General features: G+C 43.9%; 1 protein-coding gene across 1 annotated transcript in view; it reads right to left on the bottom strand.

Annotated features, from left to right (window-relative positions):
- AMFR (autocrine motility factor receptor) overlaps positions 1-21484 on the bottom strand; it is a 1369298-nt gene that overhangs the window by 868111 nt on the left and 479703 nt on the right. Inside the window, exon 6 of the mRNA XM_044081420.1 lies at positions 19316-19448. Coding sequence (XP_043937355.1) covers positions 19316-19448 — 133 coding nt within the window. The remainder of the gene's footprint in view (positions 1-19315; positions 19449-21484) is intronic.

Genomic DNA, 21484 nt, shown 5'->3' with positions numbered 1-21484 from the left:
ATCCCTTGAGATTGATTCCAGGCACAGAATCTTTTCCATTTGTCAGCATAAAATTTTCTAGTACTAGGTCTTCTCGCCTCCAAAATGACATCCATCACAGTTTTGCTGAGGGATGCTAAGGGTGAATTTAGGTGATTAGCCACGCTGCAAGATTCAAAATCTGGAGCTGAGTGTGCAGAGTTTGGTTGTTCTGCTGAGACAGTAAGTAAGGTGTCTGAGGCAGGTGCCACGGTGTAAGGTGCGAGACACTGCGCAGGAGTGGGTACCAGTGTTGGCGAGGCCAGTCTGGAGCAATCAAAATCATTTTTGGTTTGTCCCGTTTGACTTTTAGTAGAACTTTGGAGAGCAGAGGCAGAGGGGGAAAGGCATAGACTGGTTTTTCCAGCTGAAGGACAGATCATCCACTTTCCAGGCTTTTTTGTGATGGGTTCTTGTGCAAGATTTGTTCAACTGATAGTTCTGAGGTGAGGCAAAAAGATCCAAGTCTGGGCTCCCCCATGTGCATGTCAACATGTTGAAAATCCGTGGTTCCAGTTTCCATTCGTGAGGGTCCATGAGATTTCTGCTTAGTTCGTCTGCCAGAGTATTCAGCTTTCCTGGCAGGAATTGAGCTTGTAGTTGTACTTGATAGGTCAAGGCCGTGTTCCACAATGCCATGGCTAGTCTGCAAATGGGGTAGGAGTGTGTACCTCCCTGCTTATGTACCACATAACTTTGGTGTTGTCTGTCTTTATCAGTAACTGTCCTGGATGAAGGTAGTCCTTGAAGGCTGTCAGTGCATTCTGCACAGCTAGCATTTCTTTTTGATTTATGTGAAGGTGCATTTGATTTGGGCTCCATTTTCCCTGAATGCACTTCCCTGCCAGATGAGCACCCCATGTGTAGTCTGATGAGTCTGTAGTTAGGATTTGGGTGGCAGGGGTTGGTGTGAATGGCAGTCCCTTGTTCTGGTGGCAAGCCTCTGCCCACCATAGGAACTCTAGGCGCAGGCAAGGTATGATAGGAATCAGTTTCCAGGCTGTGACAATGCTGACTCTATAGACTTTTTAAGTACCACTGAAGTTTTCTCATATGCAGTCTTGCATATGGAATTAGAAGAACGCAGGAGGCCATGAACCCCAAGACTTGCAGTATTTGCCTTGCAGAAAGCAGGGTTTTTGTGGCCGTTTGAAGTAGGTCACCAAATGAATTTGCTTCTCTGGCATAAGGAAAGTCATCTTGGCAGTTGTATTCAAGCTTGCACCCAGGAATGTAATTTTTTTGAGAGGGTACCAGTTGTGATTTCTTTTTGTTTATAGTGTACCCTAGACAAGTTAGAACCCTTTTTACAAATGCCAGATATTTTATAAGAATGTCCTTGTTTTCTGCCTGAATTAGACAATCATCCAGGTATGGATATATTTGAATATTTCTTTGCCTGCAAAATGCAATTACTGGAGCCAGGCACTTTGTAAAGACCCTGGGCACAGTAGATAAGCCAAAGGGCAGTGCAGGGAACTGGTAATGCAAGTAGCCTGCTTTGAAGCCTAGCATAGGAAGTAACTGGTGAAGAGTCAGCATCTTGAATTTTGGAATGCCCAGAAAGGTGTTTAGAGTAGATAAGTCCAGAATTGGACGCCATGATTTGTTTTTTCTGGGTACCAGGAAAAGTCCTGAATAAAAACCTTGTCCCTTTTCCTCTTCTGGTACTGGTTGAATAGCCCCCATGCTCATGAGGGAAAGTATTTGTTTCTGGGCCTCTGCCCACTGACTTGGGGGCAGGTCTGGCTATCCGTCTGGAATTGGCAATGTGTGGAAATGAAATCTGTATCCCTGGGATACTATATTTAAAACCCATTTGTCCTGGGTTATAAGTTGCCAGTTTCTTGCATAAAGAGCCAGTTTTCCCCCCAAAGGGGCGGCTAAAAGGTAAGTGCTTGGTAAGTGTAAAGGGAAGTCACGGAGACAGCTTACCATAGGGAGGTGTCTTGTTGTTTCCAGATTTGGAAGAGGAGGCACCCCATTGTTTTGTTCTGAAAGTCCCTTAGGACTGAAACCTGGAGCCTTTGGAATGTCTGGGTTTGACTTGAGTGGCTCTCGAAGGAACTGGAAAGGGCCAGTTCTTAGTAGACCAGTGCCTACTAAATCTCAGAGGTTGCACTTGTAAGAAATGTTTCACACTTTGCATAGATTTGGCTGTATCTTTCATCTTTTTTTAGAACTTCTTCAGCCTTATTAACAAAGAGACGGTCCTGTTGTAAAGGAGCATCCAACAATTTTGCTTTAACATGATCAGGCAGAGATTGCTCTTTGAGCCAAGCATGCCTACTTAGCACAGACCCAGTTACAGCAGCCCTGCAAGAGGCCTCCAAAGAATCAAAACCACATTGCAAAGTATGTTTTCCAACTTGTTCAGCTGAATGCAATAGATCCTGTAAATCTTTATTTTCCACACAGTCAGAAATTAACATCATTTTCTTTTTAAGCAGTCCCATGATATGCTGTTGATATTTTTTATGAAATTGACAGTTTAAAGCCCTGATTGCCAAGGTTGCAGAAGTGTAAACCTTCTTACCCCATCTATCCAGTGCCCTGGAATCTCTATCAGAAGGGATAGGATTTTTAGCAGTAGAAGCCTTAATGCCCTTGGGGCCCTGAGAAATGGTTTCAGGATCCGCAACAGGATTTTTGAAAAGGAATTTGTGGGAGTCAGGAACCCTGTAGTATCTGTCTGGCTTACAAGGAGCACAGAATCAGGAGCCATACTAGATTCTGAAAAAACATCATTAACAATGTCTAGAACAGGAGGTATAGCCAAAGGCCTATGCTGAGGAAGAAGAAGAAAATCCCTAAGTCTCTTTTTAGATTCAGAAAAATCCTGACTTTCCCAGTGGAAATGTTCCCTTAAGGTATGTAAAGTTTCCCCAAAAGAAAAATCCTCAGGAGGAGAAGCAGAAGGAATGGAATCTTCTGCATCAGAGTCCTCATAAGTAGGTATAGGCAATTCCTGTTCATTAGAAGAATCAGAAGAAATAGAATCCTGTTCAGAAGATTCATAGTCAATACCTTGCCTAGGCCTCTTAGAAGGGGGGGGGGGGTTGGCTACCCCTGATCAGAGTAATTAAATCTTCAGCCATTTTGATAATTTGTTTCTTAGGCATAGGGGCCTGCACATATGGCCTAGGCATCGTTTTTTTAGACATAGATCGAGATTTTGGCCTTATTTTGGAAGATGGAGTCAGTCTAATAAACAAATCTGTAGGCCTACAAACACCCTCAGAAGCTGGTGCCTGCACAGTGGCTCCAGACCCATCCAAGGTAGAGGCATCCACGGGTTCCATAACTGAAGCATCTTGCGGCATACCAGACTCCGAATGGGTCTCAGTAGAGGCCTGAGAATCAAAATTAGCGGGCATCAGGGGCTGCGAAAGCACCTCACTGAGAACTGGCGAACTGGCTTGGGAGAAGCGTCGGCAGATTTGGACCTCAACGGCCTGTCTCTTGTCTTTTTCTTTGAGTTTTTAAGGTATTCCGGTAGTCGGATTGCTAACAGACGACATTTCTGGATAATTAAAGCAAGAGCCAAAATATTTAAAAGCAGAAATGTACCGATGTTTAATAGTGTGTTGATTAAATAAACCACAAAACTGACAGCAATGTACGTCGTGGTCAGGGCCTAGGCAAGGAATACAGTACAAATGGAAATCCTTATGAGGTATTTGCTTTCCACAAGAAATGCAATTATTAACTTTTACTGGCATTGGTAAGGAGCAAGAAAAAGTTTCTCCAACGGGGTACTTAACTTTTTAGTTGAAGACTTCGGATCTGAAACTCAAAAATGAAAATTTCAAGAGTCGGCTGACCGGCACTTGCGAACTGCTTCTGCTTCAGGCACCACACGGCAAGAAAGACTAATGTAATGGCGTCGGTTGCATGTTTTACACCCCTGACGACCTGACGTCATGGAAGAAGGGACAGCAACCAACGCAGGACCCAAGACTTTGTTAATCAGGCCGACTGAGGACAACCTGCCAACAGATTACCCAAATGTAATGACTGCAACAGTGAAACATGAAGAACATCTAGGCATCTGTGCTGTCCATTTTCATTCTTCCAAAACAAATGGATTATGGATCCAATCCTTGGATCCGACTTGGCTGCATACTTCAGACTTTGGATCCAACTCTCAAGCTCCTCCCTCCACCCATAATGCCCTAGCCCAACCCCAGTACCTCAGATGACGTTTGTTGCCATAAAATCCACACTAAGAGTTAGAGAAATGGACAGATAATAGAAAAGGGCTCATACCCAGAACTACAGGTTCCAATAATAAAACCAACAGGTCATTCCAGAAGATTATCATAAGGGGGATGGAAGTGGCGAGGGGAGCTGAGGAAGAATGAAAATGGACAACATAAATGGCAAGTTATGGTGAGTACATAACTCATAAATCTGATGTTGTCCTTTTCATTCTTCCTCAACAAATGAGACAGTCCCCCAGCTACATGAATCTTGGGTGGCCTGCATGGAAGGATGTTCCAGAGAACCACTGAACCAAAGGCATGTCTGTTTCTGGAGATTAGGTCCAATTTGTAATGAGTAAAAACGGTATGATCATTGGACCAAAGTGGCTGCTGTGCAAAGGTCATCAATAGACATTCTCAATCAAAAAGTGAATGAAGTGGCCACAGATCTAGTTGAGTAGACTTTAGGCAATCTTGGTACAGAAACTCCTTGTTGGGAATAGATCCAAGAATTGCAATTAATTATCCATTTAGCCAATGCAATTTCTGAAACTTTTTAAGAAACAAACAGCTGGTCTGATTTTCTGATCTCTGTAGTTCTATGCAAATAAAAATGTAATTGCCTGTGCACATTCAGAAAATGTAGCATATATTCTCCTTTGAAAATTTTAGAAAGAAAACTGGTAAATTAATGGATTGGTTAATATTAGATTCAGAAGACACTCTGAGTTAAAAATAAGCGTTATAACTGGTAAGGTAAACCTGTCTTTGCAGAAAATAATACAGGAGTCTGAAAAAAGAGCAAAGAGTTCATAAGTACTTTTTGTCACTTACTGATGAAAACTAAAGTCCATTTTCCAAGAAAGATACTTTAAATCTTTTTTGCTGAAGGGTCAAAGGGTTTTTGAGTCAGACTTTGTAATGCCACTGTTAAATCTCAAGTTGGTGAAGGATCCTTTACTGGCAGTCTAAGGAGGAAAGTGCCCTTCAAGAAAGCCCTACATAAAAATTATTCTTTGGCTACTTCCAAGTCAATCTCCTGTATGAAAATTTGATATGACTGCCAACCGTAGTTTAACTGTAGAAAAACTACCTCCTTTTTTGAAGGGAGTAGCCAAAAAATCAAGAACAGAAGGAAGAGCACTAAAACGGTCAGTGTTGTTTTTTAATGCCCAAAGGGAAAATCTTTTACATCTGCTCTTGTAAATTTTTTTGGTGGAGTCTTTTTGCTAGGATAATAAAATGGCACATACTGGGGAAAGAAAGTCTGAGCTGTCTTGCTATTATTAGAACTGGAGAAACCATTGAGGAGGACTTGAGGACTGGGGATGATTTGTCATCTTCCACCGAGCTGCTTTCTGTAGAAAATTTGGGATCAAAGGAAGTAGGGAATAACTGTAAAAGAAAACAACAACAAAAACTAGAGCATCTTCTGCAGCAAGGGTGGCCCCAACGACAGAAAATTTTCTCTGCCACTGACGGACTGAAAGACCACTCACAAGGCATCACTGTGGACCTGCAGCTAGAGAAAGAGCATCTTGAAATGCCTGCAACACTAATATGAAAGTGCTCATCTCTAGGACATGGATATGCAAACTGGTCTCTTGGAGGGACCACATGCCTTGGTCCATCCATCTCAAGTACTGCTGAATCACCTTAACTGGGAGGCATCCATGGTCACCGTGGTGAACAGGGAATGAAGAACAAAGGGCTAGCCTAGGAAAATGCCGTCTGAATGGATCCACCAGTGGATATGGCGTCTGCATAATTGTATAAGCTTGCCTGGAAATTATAGGGTTCGTCGAAGATCAGATCATTGAAAAGGTACAGTCCACTGAAGGACAAGCATAAAATAGTATGCTAAAGAAACTAGAACTATTCCTGCTACCATAGACACCAAAGCTTGGAGGATTAACCTGGCTGTAGGGGTCAGATGAGATAGAAGTTGATGTGCCCAAAATCTGAGTATGTCTATTCAATGAGTAGGCAGAGAGGCAATTTGTGTTGTGTTCAGATGTGTACCAATAAACTCTAGGCTCTGTATCCGTGTAAGGTTTGATTTGGCATAATTTGCTGCGATACCTAGTGAATGACAAATCTGGGGCTAATCTGGGGGCTAATTGTCCCTGGACTGTTGAAGGAGATGCATGGCAAGAGCAGTGAGAAGCCAGTCATCTAGGTATGGAAACATTCAGGACCCTTGAAGTCTCAAGTGAGCTGCCACCACTGCCAAACATTTGGTGAACACCCTGATGGCTCTGGCGAGTCCAAAGGACAGGGCTCTAAATTGGCAGTGACTGGCTCCCAGCCGAAAGCTTAACCGCCTTTGGGAGCACTTGTCTATTTTGATGTGACAGTACACATCCTGAAGATGTGTGTAGCACATCCAATCATCCTTTACTTAGACACAGCAGAATGGACTGTACCGTGCCATCTGGAACACTGACTTTTTCACAAACTGATTTAGCTTGCTTAGATCCAAAACTGGCGTCAGGTCTCCTGTCTTTTTTGGCACTAAAAAGAAACATAAGTAAGTTCCAAATCCTGTGTGGTTTGGTGGGACCTCCTAGATGACTCTTGTCTAGCAGCTTTTCAATTTCTTGTGCTGCAGCCTTCCTCTGACTGGGTGGGATGTCTGGAAGCTTCTTTCTTTTGGAGACTGAAGACTGGAAAAATGGTATGAAGTAACTTCTGGATATTATTTTTAGCATCCATGAATATTTTGTTATAGCAGCCCAGGGATCTGAGTGCAAGGACAAATTTCCCCCATCTGCTTCCTGAGGTGGGCAGTCACACAGCACTTCAGGAGAGCTGAAAGGGTCTATCCAGGAAGGAATCTCAAAAACCCTGATTGTGAAGGCCTCCTTTGCCTGAGGGTGGCGTGTACCATTAGAACTGCCTCCTCTGCCTCTGAAGGAGTTGTTGCCACGCGGATCTTGGAAAGGTACCCGAGATTTGTGGAACCCCATTTTCTTACCATCACTCTGATTTCCAGACAAAGTCTGTTGAGTGGTATAAAACTTGATTCACACGGCAGACAGGTTTTTTTTCCTTCTTGCTCACTGCAGGTAAACATTTCTATCATAGAAGGGCCAAACGAAGATGTTCCCTCAAAGGGAGCATTGATGAAAGAAGCAGTAAAAGGCTCCCAAAGTCGCACAGCCACATCCAGCCATGTCTCTTTATGGCAATGCCTGAACCAGCTACCTGTGAGGCACTGTCTGCTGCATGAAAGAGTAAGCTCACAGATGCATTGAAAACTGACAAGAAAGTGGCCAGATGAGTTCCTCTGAAATCCTCCGCAGACATGGACTCAAGAGATACAGGGTGATGAGTTATTTTGTCAAATTTCTCTGTAGCCTTGTAAAGTGTGCCAGGTAGCTCAGGGTAAAGGTCACTGAAGCAAATGCACGCTTTCCAAATCTGTTCACCACCCTAGACTCTGTTGGGGGGTAAACACAGGAGCTTTCTTCTGCTAGCCCCTTTTTGATGGCTGCTGCCACAACAACTGCACCTACAGGGACTCCTTTGCTTCAGTGAGGTTTATCTTTTGGAGGGGCCAGGAACTTGTCTGTGCGATGAGGTACTGGATCAACAGAATCTGGCCCTTTCCATGCCTGACGACATACCAGATCAATAAGCTCATCTGCCAGGGGGCGTCACCCAAGACGTAGATGGACAAAAGACCAACCACTTTTCTGTCTACGGATCTCAGTGTCTCCGAAGGAGACATCATCAGGTGGTGATCTGGGAGACATTTCTCCTTCCTCAAATCAGTATCTTCAGTCAGAGATTCCAACTGTCAATTTATGTACCTCCTCCTGCACAACCCTCTTCCAATGGACCTCCTCAGGGGGATGTTCAGGGGAGGTTATCAGAAAGGGGGGTTGAGGAAAAATGAAAATGAACAAAACAGATAGAACATTATGGTAAGTACATAACTTTTTTTACCTGATGTCATTTTCATTCATTCAATTGTTAGGACAGAGTCCTCAGCCACCTATATCCCAGGAGGACTCTAACGAAGGACATTCCTGACCACAGCTGAGCCAAAGGCTGCTCTTTCCCTAGAGACCAGATCCAGTTTGCAATCAGCACTAAAGGTACGAGGATTGGCCCAAGTTGCAACTGCACAAATATCATCCAATGAGGGTTTAGATAGAAAGGCTGAAGAAGTTGCCACAGACCTGGTACAATGAGCTTTTGGTGGTTTTGGCAAAGACACATCAAATTTCTTGTAAACAAATGTAATACAATCAGTTAACCATTTAGCTAAAGACACTTTGGAAACTGATTTGCCCAATTTTGATTCCAAAAAAGGAACAAATAACTGTTGTGATTTCTTCATATTTCTGGTTCTATGTAGATAAAACCATAATTGTCTGTGAACATCCAAAAGGTACAACATATACTCTACTTTGTTGGAAAAACCTGGAAAGAAAACTGGAAGGTTGATAACCTGATTAATGTTGGATTCTGAAACCACCTCAGGAAGAAAGGAGAGGTAGGTTCGTAAGGATACCCTGTCCTTATGAAAAATCAAACAAGGAGGATTGGAAGACGGGGTCTGAAGTACTGAGACTCTTCCAACAGAGATAATTGCCACTGAAGACAGTTTCCAGGTCAAAAATTTGAGGTCACACTTAGTTGATGGTTCAAACAAACACTGTGTCAATGACTGTAAAATAATATTTTAAATCACACAGAGGAGTTGAGTCTTAATGGAAGTCTAACAAGAAATGTTCCTCTTAGAAAGGCTTTACAAAATTTGGAAGAAGCTAAAGAGGAGTTATTTACTCCTAAAATGGCAGCTAAATGTACTTTAACAGTAGAAGAGCTAGCACTTTCATTGAAAACTGCAGCTAAAAATGAAAGCACTTTAGGTACCAGTGCTGAAAAGGGATAGATGTCTTTTTGCTGCACCTGAAAAATAAATCTTTTCCATTTACTTCTTTAAAGTTTTCTTGTGGAAGATTTATGGGAGGATAAAAACTTGACGAACAGGGGAGGAGAGCCTGGGTTGTCTAGCAATCAACGGAAGTGGAGAAATCATGTGGTCAACTTTAGGCCTGGAATGTTTGGATGTCTCATGTCTGTTGGGCGAGACAGGAGGTCTGGAACTGGATCCAGAATCCACAGGGGAATGAAGCAGATGAAACCAAATTGATGAAGCCAATAAGAGGCAATGAGGATAACTGTGCTCTTCAAACAAGATGCTTTCTGAAGAAATTTGGAGATTAAAGGTAACAGGGAGATAATCGTAAAGGAGACTGGGAGGGGCAATCATACATTAGGGCATCCCTTGTTGACTCCCCCGGGGGGGGGGGGGACACAGGATAAAGAACCTGCTGCACTTGAAGTTAAGGGGAGATGCAAAGAGACCACAGCATGGTTGTCCCCATTGGCAGAAAATCCTTTCTGCAACCTTCACAGTGAGGGACCACTTTGTGAGGCATTAGAAAGTACAGTTTTGTACCTACCATAAATGTAGATGTTCGAGTGCTAATACAGCTGCAGTAATCACAGATGGGTTCTCTGCCGTCAGGCGGGTCCTCGGTCGGCCGAATTCCAAAGTCTAGGTCCGGCGTCGGTTGTTGTCGCCTTCTTTCCTGACATCAGTGAGGCAGGAGTATATAAGACACACCCAACGCCATTTTCTTCAGTCTTTCTTGCCCCAGATGTCAGGTGCCCCCCAAAAGGAAGGCAATACATAAATTATAATTATATACATGAAATGCAATATAATCAAAAAACAGTAGTTACAAGCAAATATACCATAGAAGGATAACCCAATCAGGTTGTATGAAGAGGGGTTAGGTCGTAGGCCTTTACCAAGAGGGGAAGGAGGGAGGGAAACCTGTACTGCAGCTGTATTAGCACTCTAACATCTACATTTATGGTAGGTACAAAACTGTACTATGTTCATCGTGCATACAGCTGCAGTCATAACAGATGGGTAGAATCCCAAAGCTAAAAAAGCGGTGGTAGGCACTAGGTGGAACTAGGAGGAGCCAGGATGCCCTGCAAGACTACAGTGGCAAAGCCTGCTCTAGATTTGGAGTATAATGGTAGGTGATAGTGCTTGGAGAAGGTATGTACAGAACTCCAAGTGGCTGCTTACAAAATATCTTTGGTAGGAACCCCCCTGAGGAAAGCAGCAGAGGTAGCTGTGGCCCTTGTGGAGTGAGATCTGATGCCTGTAGGTACAGTTTTACCATGAAAAGAGTAACAAAAACGTATGCAGTGGGCTATCCATTTTGAAATTGTCTGTTTGGAAATAGGCTTCCCTTGAGCTCCTGTAGCATAGGACACAGCGTTGCTCTGATTTTCTGAAAGGCTTTGTTCTGTCCAAATAATAACGCAGCTGTCTGTGAATGTCCAATGAATGTAATAGTCTCTCCCCTTTATTTTGAGGATTAGGGTAAAAGGTAGGTAAGTGGATAGCCTGATTCAAGGCTACCCTGGATACTACCTTTGGCATAAAGGACGGATTGGTTCGTAAGGAAACTCTGTCCTGATGGAAAATGATGAAAGGCTGCACAGCCATGAGGGCTTGTAATTCCGAAACCCTGCGAGCTGAGGTGATAGCCAAAAGGAAGGCTGTTTTCCAGGACAAATATTGCAGTTTTGTTGAAGCAGCTGGCTCAAAAGGAGGCAAGGTTAGTTTTTCTAGAATGAAATTGAGGTCCCAAGCAGGTATTGGTTGTTTCCTTGGGGGTTTTATATTCTTAGCCCCTCTGAGGAACTGTCTTAAGAGGGGGTGAGAGAATAAAGGAGGATCAGTGTTGTATTCTGCAGAAATGGCTGAGGCATGGACTTTGATGGAGGAGAATGAAAGTCCACTGCTTAGCATCTCAGCTAGGTACTGTAATATTTGAGGTAAATTCAGTATTTCAGGGTTCTGACCCTTTTTCTCATTCCAGGCACAAAACAGTTTCCATTTTGCGGAGTAGGCTTTTCTAGTAGAGGGCCTTCTGGCCTCCAAAATGACATCCTGCACCTCCTTGGAGAGTAGGGTCTGTTGTGAATTTAAGGAATTTTACATGCGGCTAGATTGAGTGTTTTCAGCTGACTATGAAGGGTTTTGAAGTTGTGCTGAGTCAGTAGAAGAGGCATTAGAGGCAGGATCCATGGTGGGGAATGCGTCAGGCTTCTCAGGAGTGGGTACCAGTGTTGTCTTGGCCAGTCTGGAGCAATGAGAATCATCTTTGGTCTGTCTGCTCTGGTTTTTAATAGAACTTTGGGCAGCAGAGGAAGAGGTGGAAAGGCATAAACTGTCATTGTTGTCCAACTGAAAGAGTGCGTCCACTTTCCAGGCCTGTGGGTGAAAGGTCCTTGAGCAAAAGTTTGCCAACTGGTGATTTCTGTAGGAGGCAAAGAGATCTATGTCTGGCCTTCCCCATGCTTGAATTATCTTTGTAAACACTTGAGGATGCAACTTCCATTCGTGTGGATCTGTCATATTTCTGCTTAGGTTGTCTGCCAGCGTGTTTTCCTTGCCTGGCAGGTACTGTGCTTGAAGTTCGACTTGTAATTCCAGAGCCATGTTCCAAAGAGACATGGCTAGCCTGCATAGGGGGTATGAATGGGTTCCTCCCTGTTTGTTTATGTACCACATTACTGTGGTGTTGTCTGTCCTTATCAATAGCTGACCTGGATGCAGTAGGTCTTTGAAAGCTATAATAGCATTTATTACTGCTAGCATTTCCTTTTGATTGATGTGTAGGTGCTTTTCTTTTTGGGACCATTTGCCCTGAATGCACCGATCTGACATGTGCGCCCCCCAGGCGTAGTCCGAGGCGTCTGTTGTGATGACTTGATTTGCTTGAGGCTTGCAGAATGGGAGGCCTGTGTTTCTTTGGCATGCTTGAGCCCAGCACAGAAATTCCTTTTGAAGACATGGAATCAGTGGTATTACTGTTTCCAAACTGTGGCTGTGTTGAGACCATAGGTTTTTTAGGTACCATTGAAGTTTTCTCATATGCAGCTTTGCAAATGGGATTAGTAGGATGCAAGATGCCATGAATCCCAGAGCCTGCAGGAATTTCCTTGCAGTCAGCCTGGTGAAAGTTGCCAGTTTTCTGAAGTATTGAGTTAACTGCCCTTGTTTCTCTGGCGTGAGGTAGGCCATCTGGGTGTTTGTATCCAAGCTGGCACCCAGGAAAATTATTGTTTGAGAGGGTATTAGTCTTGATTTCTTTTTGTTGACTGTGTATCCCAGAGAATTCAACAACATTATTACAAACGCCAGAGGTTTTTGAAGTATGTGCTTGCTGTCCGCTTGGATCAGGCAGTCGTCCAGATATGGGTATATTTGTATCCCTTGAAGTCTGCAGTAGGCAATTACTGATGCCAGGCATTTCGTGAACACTCTGGGTGCAGTAGATAAGCCAAAGGGCAATGCAGAGAATTGATAATGGGTTGAACCTGCAAGAAATATGAGGTATCTTCTGCAATCTTGTCTGATTGGGATATGCAGGTATGCCTCCTTGAGGTCCAACGTTACCAGCCAAGACTCCTTGCCCAGCATGGGAAGAAGCTGCTGTAATGTGAGCATCTTGAATTTTGGTACAAGTAAAAATGTGTTCAGGATGGATAGGTCCAAAATAGGTCTCCAATCTTTTCCCTTCCTTGGTACCAGGAATAGTCTGGAATAAAAACCTTGACCCTGTTCTTGTGCAGGTACCTCTTGAATAGCTTTCATGTCCCTGAGATCTGAAATTTGTTTTTGAGCCTCTGCCCTTTGATTGTGTGGCAGGTTTGGCATGCCTCTCATTTTTGGAAGGGTGCGAAAGTGGAATCTGTAGCCTCTGTCTACAATGTCCAGGATCCATTTTTCTTTTGTGACAATATGACAATTTTTCAAAAATAATGCCAGTTTTCCGCCTAAAGGTGCTGCCATTTGAGCCTTGCTTGGCATGCAAAGGGGAAAGTCATTGGTTCTGCTTTCTGAATGGCTGTGAACTATCCTCACCACCTCTGTGTAGGTGCTTGCCATTGTCTGCCTCTAAACGATCCTCGAGATTGTCCTCTGCCCCTCGGGCGCCTGTATCTACCTCTTTGGGGTCTGTCTGTGGCTGGAAAGGACCAATTTTTGGAAGGCCAATTTCTACTGAAACGTGGAGGTTGCACCTGTAGGAAATCTTTCACTGTTTGCATTGATTTTGCCTTTTCCTCCATTTTCTTTAATACCTCCTCAGCTTTAACACCGAACAATACAGCTTTTTTGCAGAGGGGCATCTAGTAATTTAGCTTTGACATGATCTGGTAAGGTTTGCTCTTTGAGCCAGGCATGTCTACGTATGACTGATCCTGTAACAGCAGCTCTACATGAGGTCTCTAAAGCATCAAAACCACATTGCAAGGTATGTTTACCCACTTGTTCTGCACTATGTATCAAATCCTGCAACTCCTTCAAGTCTGGTTGTTCAGGTTGTGACATTTTGCTTCTCAACTGTGATAACAGAAACTGTTGGTACTTTAACATATGGAACTGAAAGTTTAATGCTCTCATGGTTAAGGTGGCCGAGGTGTATACCTTTTTCCCCCACCTTTCTAAAGCTCTGGAATCTCTCTCTGAAGGTAATGGGTTTTTAGCAGTGGAGGCCTTAATTCCCTTGGGACCCTGTGAAATAGTTTCTGGGTCAGCCGCATGGCTTTTGTATAGGAACTGGTGTGAGTCAGGAACCCGGTAATACCTGTCTGGCTTGACTGGAGCTGGAGGTAAAGAATCTGGTTAAGGCAGGCCTCCGAATACACATCATCTAGAATGTCTAAGACAGGAGGTATAGCCAGAGGCCTGTGCTGAGGGAGCAAAAGGAAATCCCTAAGCCTTTTCTTGGAGTCAGAGTACTCTTGGCCTTCCCAGTGGAAGTGTTCCCTCAAAGTATGTAAGGTTTCCCCAAAAGAATAATCCTCAGGGGGGGAGACAGAGGGAATCAAATCCTCAGCCATTTTGAGCATCTGTTTTTTAGGCATGGGGCTTTGAGAAGGGCCCTGTGGAGCCTGTCTTTTAGTATGCATGGCTGCTTTAGACTTAGTGAAAGCCTTGATGGAAAAAGAAGAGGAAGGCCTGTAGACACCTTGAGAGGTGGCAGGTCTGTCTAAACTCTGAGTTTCACCGCCAAGAGTAGCTTCGGTATCTGTAGTCGGGGTATGGGCCGAAGAGCCTCTGACCTCGAGCACAGAAGACACCGCCAATGAAGTGTTGTCGGTAGTCAGGGGCTGCGTAGGCGCCTCACTGAGAACCGGACCACCTGTAGTAGGCTTTAGCGTGGTGTCGGTAGAAGTCGCGGACCTCGTAAGTCGGTCCTTATCTTTGCGTTTTTTAGTCAAAACTGGAGTCGGAGGATCCGACGACATAATGTAATTAAATTTTTTGCCAAAATAGTGTTGGGCGAACTCCGCCCGACACTAAATAGTGCGTTTGTTGAATGTAGCACAGAAACGACAGGCCGAGACGTCGTGGTCTGGGCCTAAGCAAGGTATGCAGAGGGAATGAAAATCCTTATGCGGTATTTGCTTCCCACATGAAATGCAATTATTAACTTTGTCTGACATTGGTCTGAGGCAAGAAAATTTTCCCGAACGAGGTTCTTAGCTTTCAAGAAGACTTCGGCTGAAAAATATTCGTAATTTCAGGAGCTGGCCGACCGGAACTTGCGAACTGCTTCTGCTTCGGGCACCGCGCGGCAAGAAAGACTGAAGAAAATGGCGTCGGCTGGTTCTTTTATACCCCTGTCGCACTGACGTCAGGGAAGAATCGACGACATCCGACGCCGGACCTAGACTTTGGAATTCGGCCGACCGAGGACCCGCCTGACGGCAGGAAAACCCATCTGTTATGACTGCAGCTGTATGCATGATGAACATCCAACTTGATGAGACTGCACACAGACACTCTCATGGCTTCTCAGCACAGGGGTAAGATTTGGCTCCCCCTTGTTTGCTGATGTACCTGACTACTGACATGTCCATCTTTAGCACAACAGTCCTGGAGGGGAGTGCATCTTGGAAGACCTGCAATGCTAGGAGGACAGCTCTCATTTCCAAAACTGATGTGTACTGGCCTCTTCTGGGGGGCCATGTGTCTTGGGACTGTCTTTCCCAAGAAATGCCCCCCCACACAACTGATCTGGGAAACGTCTGTGGTCACTATGGCCATTGGCTGAGGGAAAACAAAGGACTACCGTCTGCTATCTGACGGGAGTACATCTACCAAAGAAGATAATTCTTGCAAGCTTGTGTTATTTTGATCTAGATGAATACGGGTTGATGGAGAATGAACCACTGAGTCGCTAAGATCCACTAAAGGATTCTCATGTGGTATCTTGTTGACGGTACCAAAATTATTGCAGCAGATACTGACCCCAATGCTTGAAGGATCAGTTGAGCTGAAAGAGAAGAACTTTGAATGATCTTTTTGACCTGGAATTGAATGGTTTTAATCCTGGATAGAGGGAGAAAGGCTGTCATAGTTACTGTATTGAACAAGGCTCTGATAAAGTCCAAAATTTCAGATGGTTCAAGCTGAAATTTCTTGTGACTGATGGTAATTCCCAGGTGAGAGTATAACTGGAGTACATAATCTCATGATGCCTGATCGGAGCGGTTATGAGCCAGCTGTCGAAATACTGAAACACCTGGGATCCCTCTAGCCTCACGTGAGCTGCTACTACTGCCATACACATGCCCACCCTGGGAGATGTCGTAAGACCAAAGGGCAAAGCTCTGAATCAGTAATTACTGTCTCCCAGCCAGAAGCACAGATTTCGTCTGGATTGTCTGTTCATTTTGATATGATAGTACGCATCCTGAAGATCTAATAAGCGCATCCAGTCATCCTTGTGCAGAAAAGGAAGAATGGACTGAACCATGACCATCCTAAACTTGGTGTACTGCGATGACTTGTTCAGATCGCCAAGATCCAATATTGGACCCCAGTCCCCTGTTTTCTTTGGCACTACAAAGAATCTCGAGTAAGTTCTGGACTCTCTCTGGTCTGGAGAGATTTCTTGGATGACTCGCTTTCTAGCAGCTTGATTATTTCTAGTGCTGCAGCTTCCCTCTGATTGGGTGGAACATCAGGGTTTTGTTTACATTCAAAGGGGGTGGTAGGTAAAAGGGTACTGTATAAGCTACAGAGATAATCCTATGTACCCATAAATCTTTTGTAATCTCTAGCCAGACTCCCTGGTGCAGGGATAAACAACCCCTGGCTGCCTCCAGAGATGGACAGTCAGGCCTCCTTTCAGGAGCACTGGCAGAATTTGTCAGAGAAGGTATCTCTAGAACCCTGCTTCTGCAGGCCACTTCTGCCCCATGGATGGCATCTTCCATCAGAATTTCCCCCCTCTGCCCATGGGAGAACTATCTCCACATGGAACTTGAAAGGGACCCTTGGAGTTTCTGAACCACATTTTTCATCTGCCTCGTTTGTTCCTAGAAAAATCCTTTGGAGGTCGAAAAACGTGTGCGCACAGCAGACAGGGCTTAAACTTCCTGTTCACAACTGGAGTGCGTGTCTTTTACTTTGGGGGCCAAATAAAGAACTTCTATCAAAGGGTAGCACTGATGAAGAAAGACAAAGGGCTCTGCAAAATTACACAAGCACATCCAAGAATGCCTCCTGACTCAAATGTCTGAACCCACCACCCATGAGGTACCTTCAGCTGGATGTGAGAGAAGTGTCACAGACGAGTTTGAAATGGATTGGAGGGTAGCCACCTGCAAGAGAACAGTGTTCTCTGACTTGCAAGAAAGGGTCCCAGAGAGGGATTTGGTAAGTTCCCTGATCAAATCCCTCTGGAGTCTTGTGAAGTGTGCTAAATAATTCAGTAACCAAAGAGCAAAGTTCGCTGAAGCATACACACACTTCCCAAATCTCTCCAAAACCTTACACTCCTCAATGGGGGGGGGGGGCAGAGGAACTCTGTTCTGCTAGTTCCTTCTTCATGGCTGCCGCTACAACCATGGCATCAACTGGTACTCCTTTGCTCCAAAATACTCTGTCCTTTGGTGTTGCCAGGATCCCATAAGGTCTCTTGGGGATAGGCTCAATAGTGTCAAGTTCCTCCCACACCCATCAAGAGACCAAATCAATGAGCTTGTCAGTAGGTGGAGTCACCCAGGAGGTAGATGGGCCTGCTCCAAAAGCTTCCAGGAATACAAACTCCTTTTGGGAATGGTCGTCTGGAGACCAACTACCCCTTTGTGTTAAAAGTTCTAGAATGTATCCAAAGGAGACATCAGTTGGCAACCTTGAGGAGCCTTACCCCTCACCAAAAATGGTAGTCTCTCCACAGGAGTCTGCCATGGAGGATAAGTCCCTCCTCTTGCACTTTTTCTTTCTCAGGACTTCTTCGGTGTGATACTCTAGAGAATTATCGGAAGAAATATGTATACTCTGCAGGGTATCCTGGTGACTTATCTAGGCTGGCTGTACCCATGGCACAGGACGTTGAGGCTCAAGATGCAAAGACAAATGGGGTTAGGAAGTTGCAGCCAATGACAGGGGAGACCTCCCAACTCTAGGAACAGAACAAGCTCTCTCTACCATCTTGAAAGCAGAGTGGTTCAGAGACAAAGAAATCAATGGCACCAAAAAGGCATGCTTCTGGGTTATTGGCTTCCTTCGTCCTGAAGGCAGACTATCCGAGGAAGAAGTTGGAGCCAAGCTACCAACCACTGAATCTTTGAGGGGCTGAGATGGCTCCGACAATTTTAGAGTTGACTCCAGCACACCAAACCAAGCGCCGACACTACTGCTCAAAGAATCATCCGGCTCCAAAGTGCTTGGAGCCGGTCCACTCAGAGAAGCCACCGGAGTCGAAGATACCATGATCTTCAGATCCAATGCAGACGACTCTGGAATCTTTGGATCCATCTGCTCCAAAACCAATGGTCGGATCAGAGAAAAAGGCTGTATTGGTGGGTCAGTACTAACAAAGGTGTCCAAACCTGATGAGATTGGGAGCCAGAACAACTCCCATTTAAATTAGCCTCGTGTGGAATTTCCTCATCATCCTCTCCACATCAGCTTCAGTCGGACTTCTGGAGGAATGAGTGCAAGAGGCTGTTGAAAGTGCTCTTGAATGAATGTGTCTAGGAGACCTATCCAGGAATGGAGAAGGCAGCAAGAGGAATCCAGATCCAAGACCAATGGTAAGGATCTGATCCAAGGAGACGTTTCAGGTTCTGAAACTTTGTGAGGAGGTTCTAAAAATGAAGCTGAGGAGGAGGTTGGATCTGCAGAATGCTTTTTTGCATCCTTTTTGTCTGATTTCTTGTGGGTTTGAGACCCACATGATGCTTCTGACAATTTAGAGGGGACCAAACCTCTTCAAATCAATCTGTTTTTCCAATCTATCAGAGTTCTAGGACTGTAAGCTTTGCAGATGTTACAACTCGAGTCTAGATGTGCAGGGCCCAAACAACAGACACATCCAGTGTGGTACTTCACAGTGGTATTTTATGACCACAGACGGTAAATGTTTTAAAACCTGAAGGCCTCTCAGGCATTTTCAAACTAATGCTATAATACAACTAAGTAGGGTTTTTTATGTGAAGGGGGGTTTACCAATAATGGTAAACAGGAAGGTACTAAATTAGTACAAGAAATAGAATACTAGCCATGCTAATAAAAATTTACACGAAAAGTGTAATATATAAAAGAGAAGATAGCAGACATTATAGGAGAAAAATTTTTTTCAGAACTCACTCAACAAAAGTAGGGAACCCGAGAGTTTGCAGACCATGTCCATACAAGAAGGCAGCAAACAAGATCTTAGGTATGTTAGCTGTCTGGGGAATGATGGGTAAGGGAGAATCTCAAGAGAGTTTCAATGTTCCACAAGCTGGAAAAAGCAGCGAGTCAGATCCGAGGGTCAGCTCCAAACCTAACAGTTGACGAATGAATGAAAATGACATAAAATCTGCAGCTAGATTTAATAGCAATAAACTTGTTGAAAGAGTTACATTTTTTACATTAGCATTACTATAGTTTAACAATTCTGTTATCTTACTAAAGATAGTTCTTAAATATTAACAGTTCATCCTGCAAGTTAAAACATCATGTAAATCTATATACCCACCAGCATGTGAATGTGATGCATCAGATCAAGGGAAAGCAATGTCAACTCCATGACAAAGTCCGTGTAATACACATAGGTCCCCTTGTTTTCCCATGTTCCCTCATGATTCAGATCCCACAGATGAATTAAGTAGCTGAAACACAAAGACATCAATTATGCAACACGTTGAAAGAAAAGACTAAACCCAGTTTAACAAATTACTTTATAAAGATTAATTTTTTTGTAATTCTGCAATCTATATTGCAAGTCTTAATTTGCAAATATTTTAGCAATCCCGCTAGTAATTACACTGTTATTCAAAACGGAGTCTCACCAAAAGTTTCTATACAGGAATAAAAACCTTGCCCCTTTGTACTGGTAATAAATCTCCCTGTGCATCTCTGGCTTCCAAATATAACTACTGCATTATTTTTAAGACAATGTTCCACGTGTATGTCACCTCTTTTCTCATTTTTGTTATTGAGAATGCTTCATCCCTAAGGTGCAGTATTTTCACTTATTTTTTCTTTTACTACACATTAAATCTAAGCTACCATATATAACTGAGGTTGGTTAATCTTATCCAAACCATCCTGTGTAGCTACACTGATAACTTCTCGTCACTGCAAAGAACTACATTTTATTCCAAATCCTCTAATAAAAACTGCACATCTATTTAAGGATCTCAGTCATCTAATGGACACCTTCCATTCAGCTGTGACTTGACAAAGCCAGTAAAGGAAAGAACCTTCTACAAATTTACTCAACCTTTCGTCTGCTTTTCTCTCTGCAGTATGGTACCAATATTGTGCAGGTAACAGAAACCTGTTTTTACTTAATAAAACTTTCACTTCCTTGCTTTGGAATCAAAGAAAGGGAAAGCAGACCAAATTTATTAAAGCTTAACCTCTTACACACTATGCAAAGGAATCTGTCTCTGCCTGCATGATATACCACTGACACAGAGAAAAGTACAGTTGTGTACCTACCATAAATGTAGATGTTCGAGTGTATTCATTGTTGCAGTCATTACCACTTGGGTTATCCTGCTGGAAGGCTACCCGCAGTCGGCCTGAATTCCAAAGTCCTGGTCCGGCGTCGGTTGCTGTCGCCTCTTCCCTGACGTCAGTGCGCCAGGGGTATAAAAGATGCAGCCGACGCCATTTTCTTCAGTTTTTCTTGCCCCAAACATCAGGTGCCCCCAAAAGGGTAGGCTAAATAGATTATGCCAATAAACATGCATGCACTAAAGTAAACATTTCCTTCATCTACAAGCAAATACACCACATAGGTTGTATAGAATAGAGAAGTACAGATAAAACCCAGCAAATGAAAGGGGGACAGTGGGAGGGTAACCTGGACTGCAACAGTGAATACACTCGAACATCTACATTTATGGTAGGTACACAACTGTACTATGTTCATCGTGTTTCACTGTTGCAGTCATTACACCTGGGTTGAATCCCAAATCTGAGGAAGGGTGGCTGGGCTAAATAGGATTAGGAGAGGCTTTGAGGCTCTGCAGAACTGCAGTGGCAAAGCCTGCTCTGGATTTAGAGTAGAGAGGTAAGTGGTAGTGCTTTGTAAAAGTGTGCACTGAACTCCAAGTTGCAGCCTCTAAAATATCTTTTGGTTGGTACTCCTCTGAGGAAGGCTGCTGAAGTGGCTGCTGCTCTGGTAGAATATGGCCTAATGCCCTTGGGCACTGATTTGCCATGCTGTGAGTAACAAACGAATGCAATGACCTATCCATTTAGAAATAGTCTGTTTTGAGATAGCCTTTCCTTGTGATCCTGCAGCATATGCCACTAAAAGTTGCTCAGTCTTTCTGAAAGCTTTAGTTCTGTCCAAGTAGAAACGTAGCTGTCTGTGTATGTCCAAAGAATGCAGAAGTCTCTCACCCTTGTTCTGTGCGTTTGGATAAAAGGTAGGCAAGAGAATGGTTTGGTTGAGGGCCACACTGGACACCACTTTAGGCATAAATGTAGGGTTTTTCCTCAGAGAAACCCTGTCTGGATGAAAAATGATAAAAGGTTCCACAGCCATGAGTGCCTGTAACTCCAAGACTCGTCTTGCAGAGGTTATTGTTAGGAGCAGAGCTGTTTTCCAGGATAAGAATTTTATATCTGCTGTTGAAGGTGGCTCAAAAGGAGGCAGTGTAAGTTTTTCCAAGACATAATTGAGGTCCCA

This window comes from Protopterus annectens, chromosome 8.part0 (assembly GCF_019279795.1).
Source record: "Protopterus annectens isolate FY-2018-M chromosome 8.part0, PAN1.0, whole genome shotgun sequence".
In the NCBI taxonomy this organism is placed as follows: domain Eukaryota; kingdom Metazoa; phylum Chordata; order Ceratodontiformes; family Protopteridae; genus Protopterus; species Protopterus annectens.
Note: the sequence above shows the minus strand (reverse complement) of the source record. Positions and strands in the feature narration are given on the sequence as shown.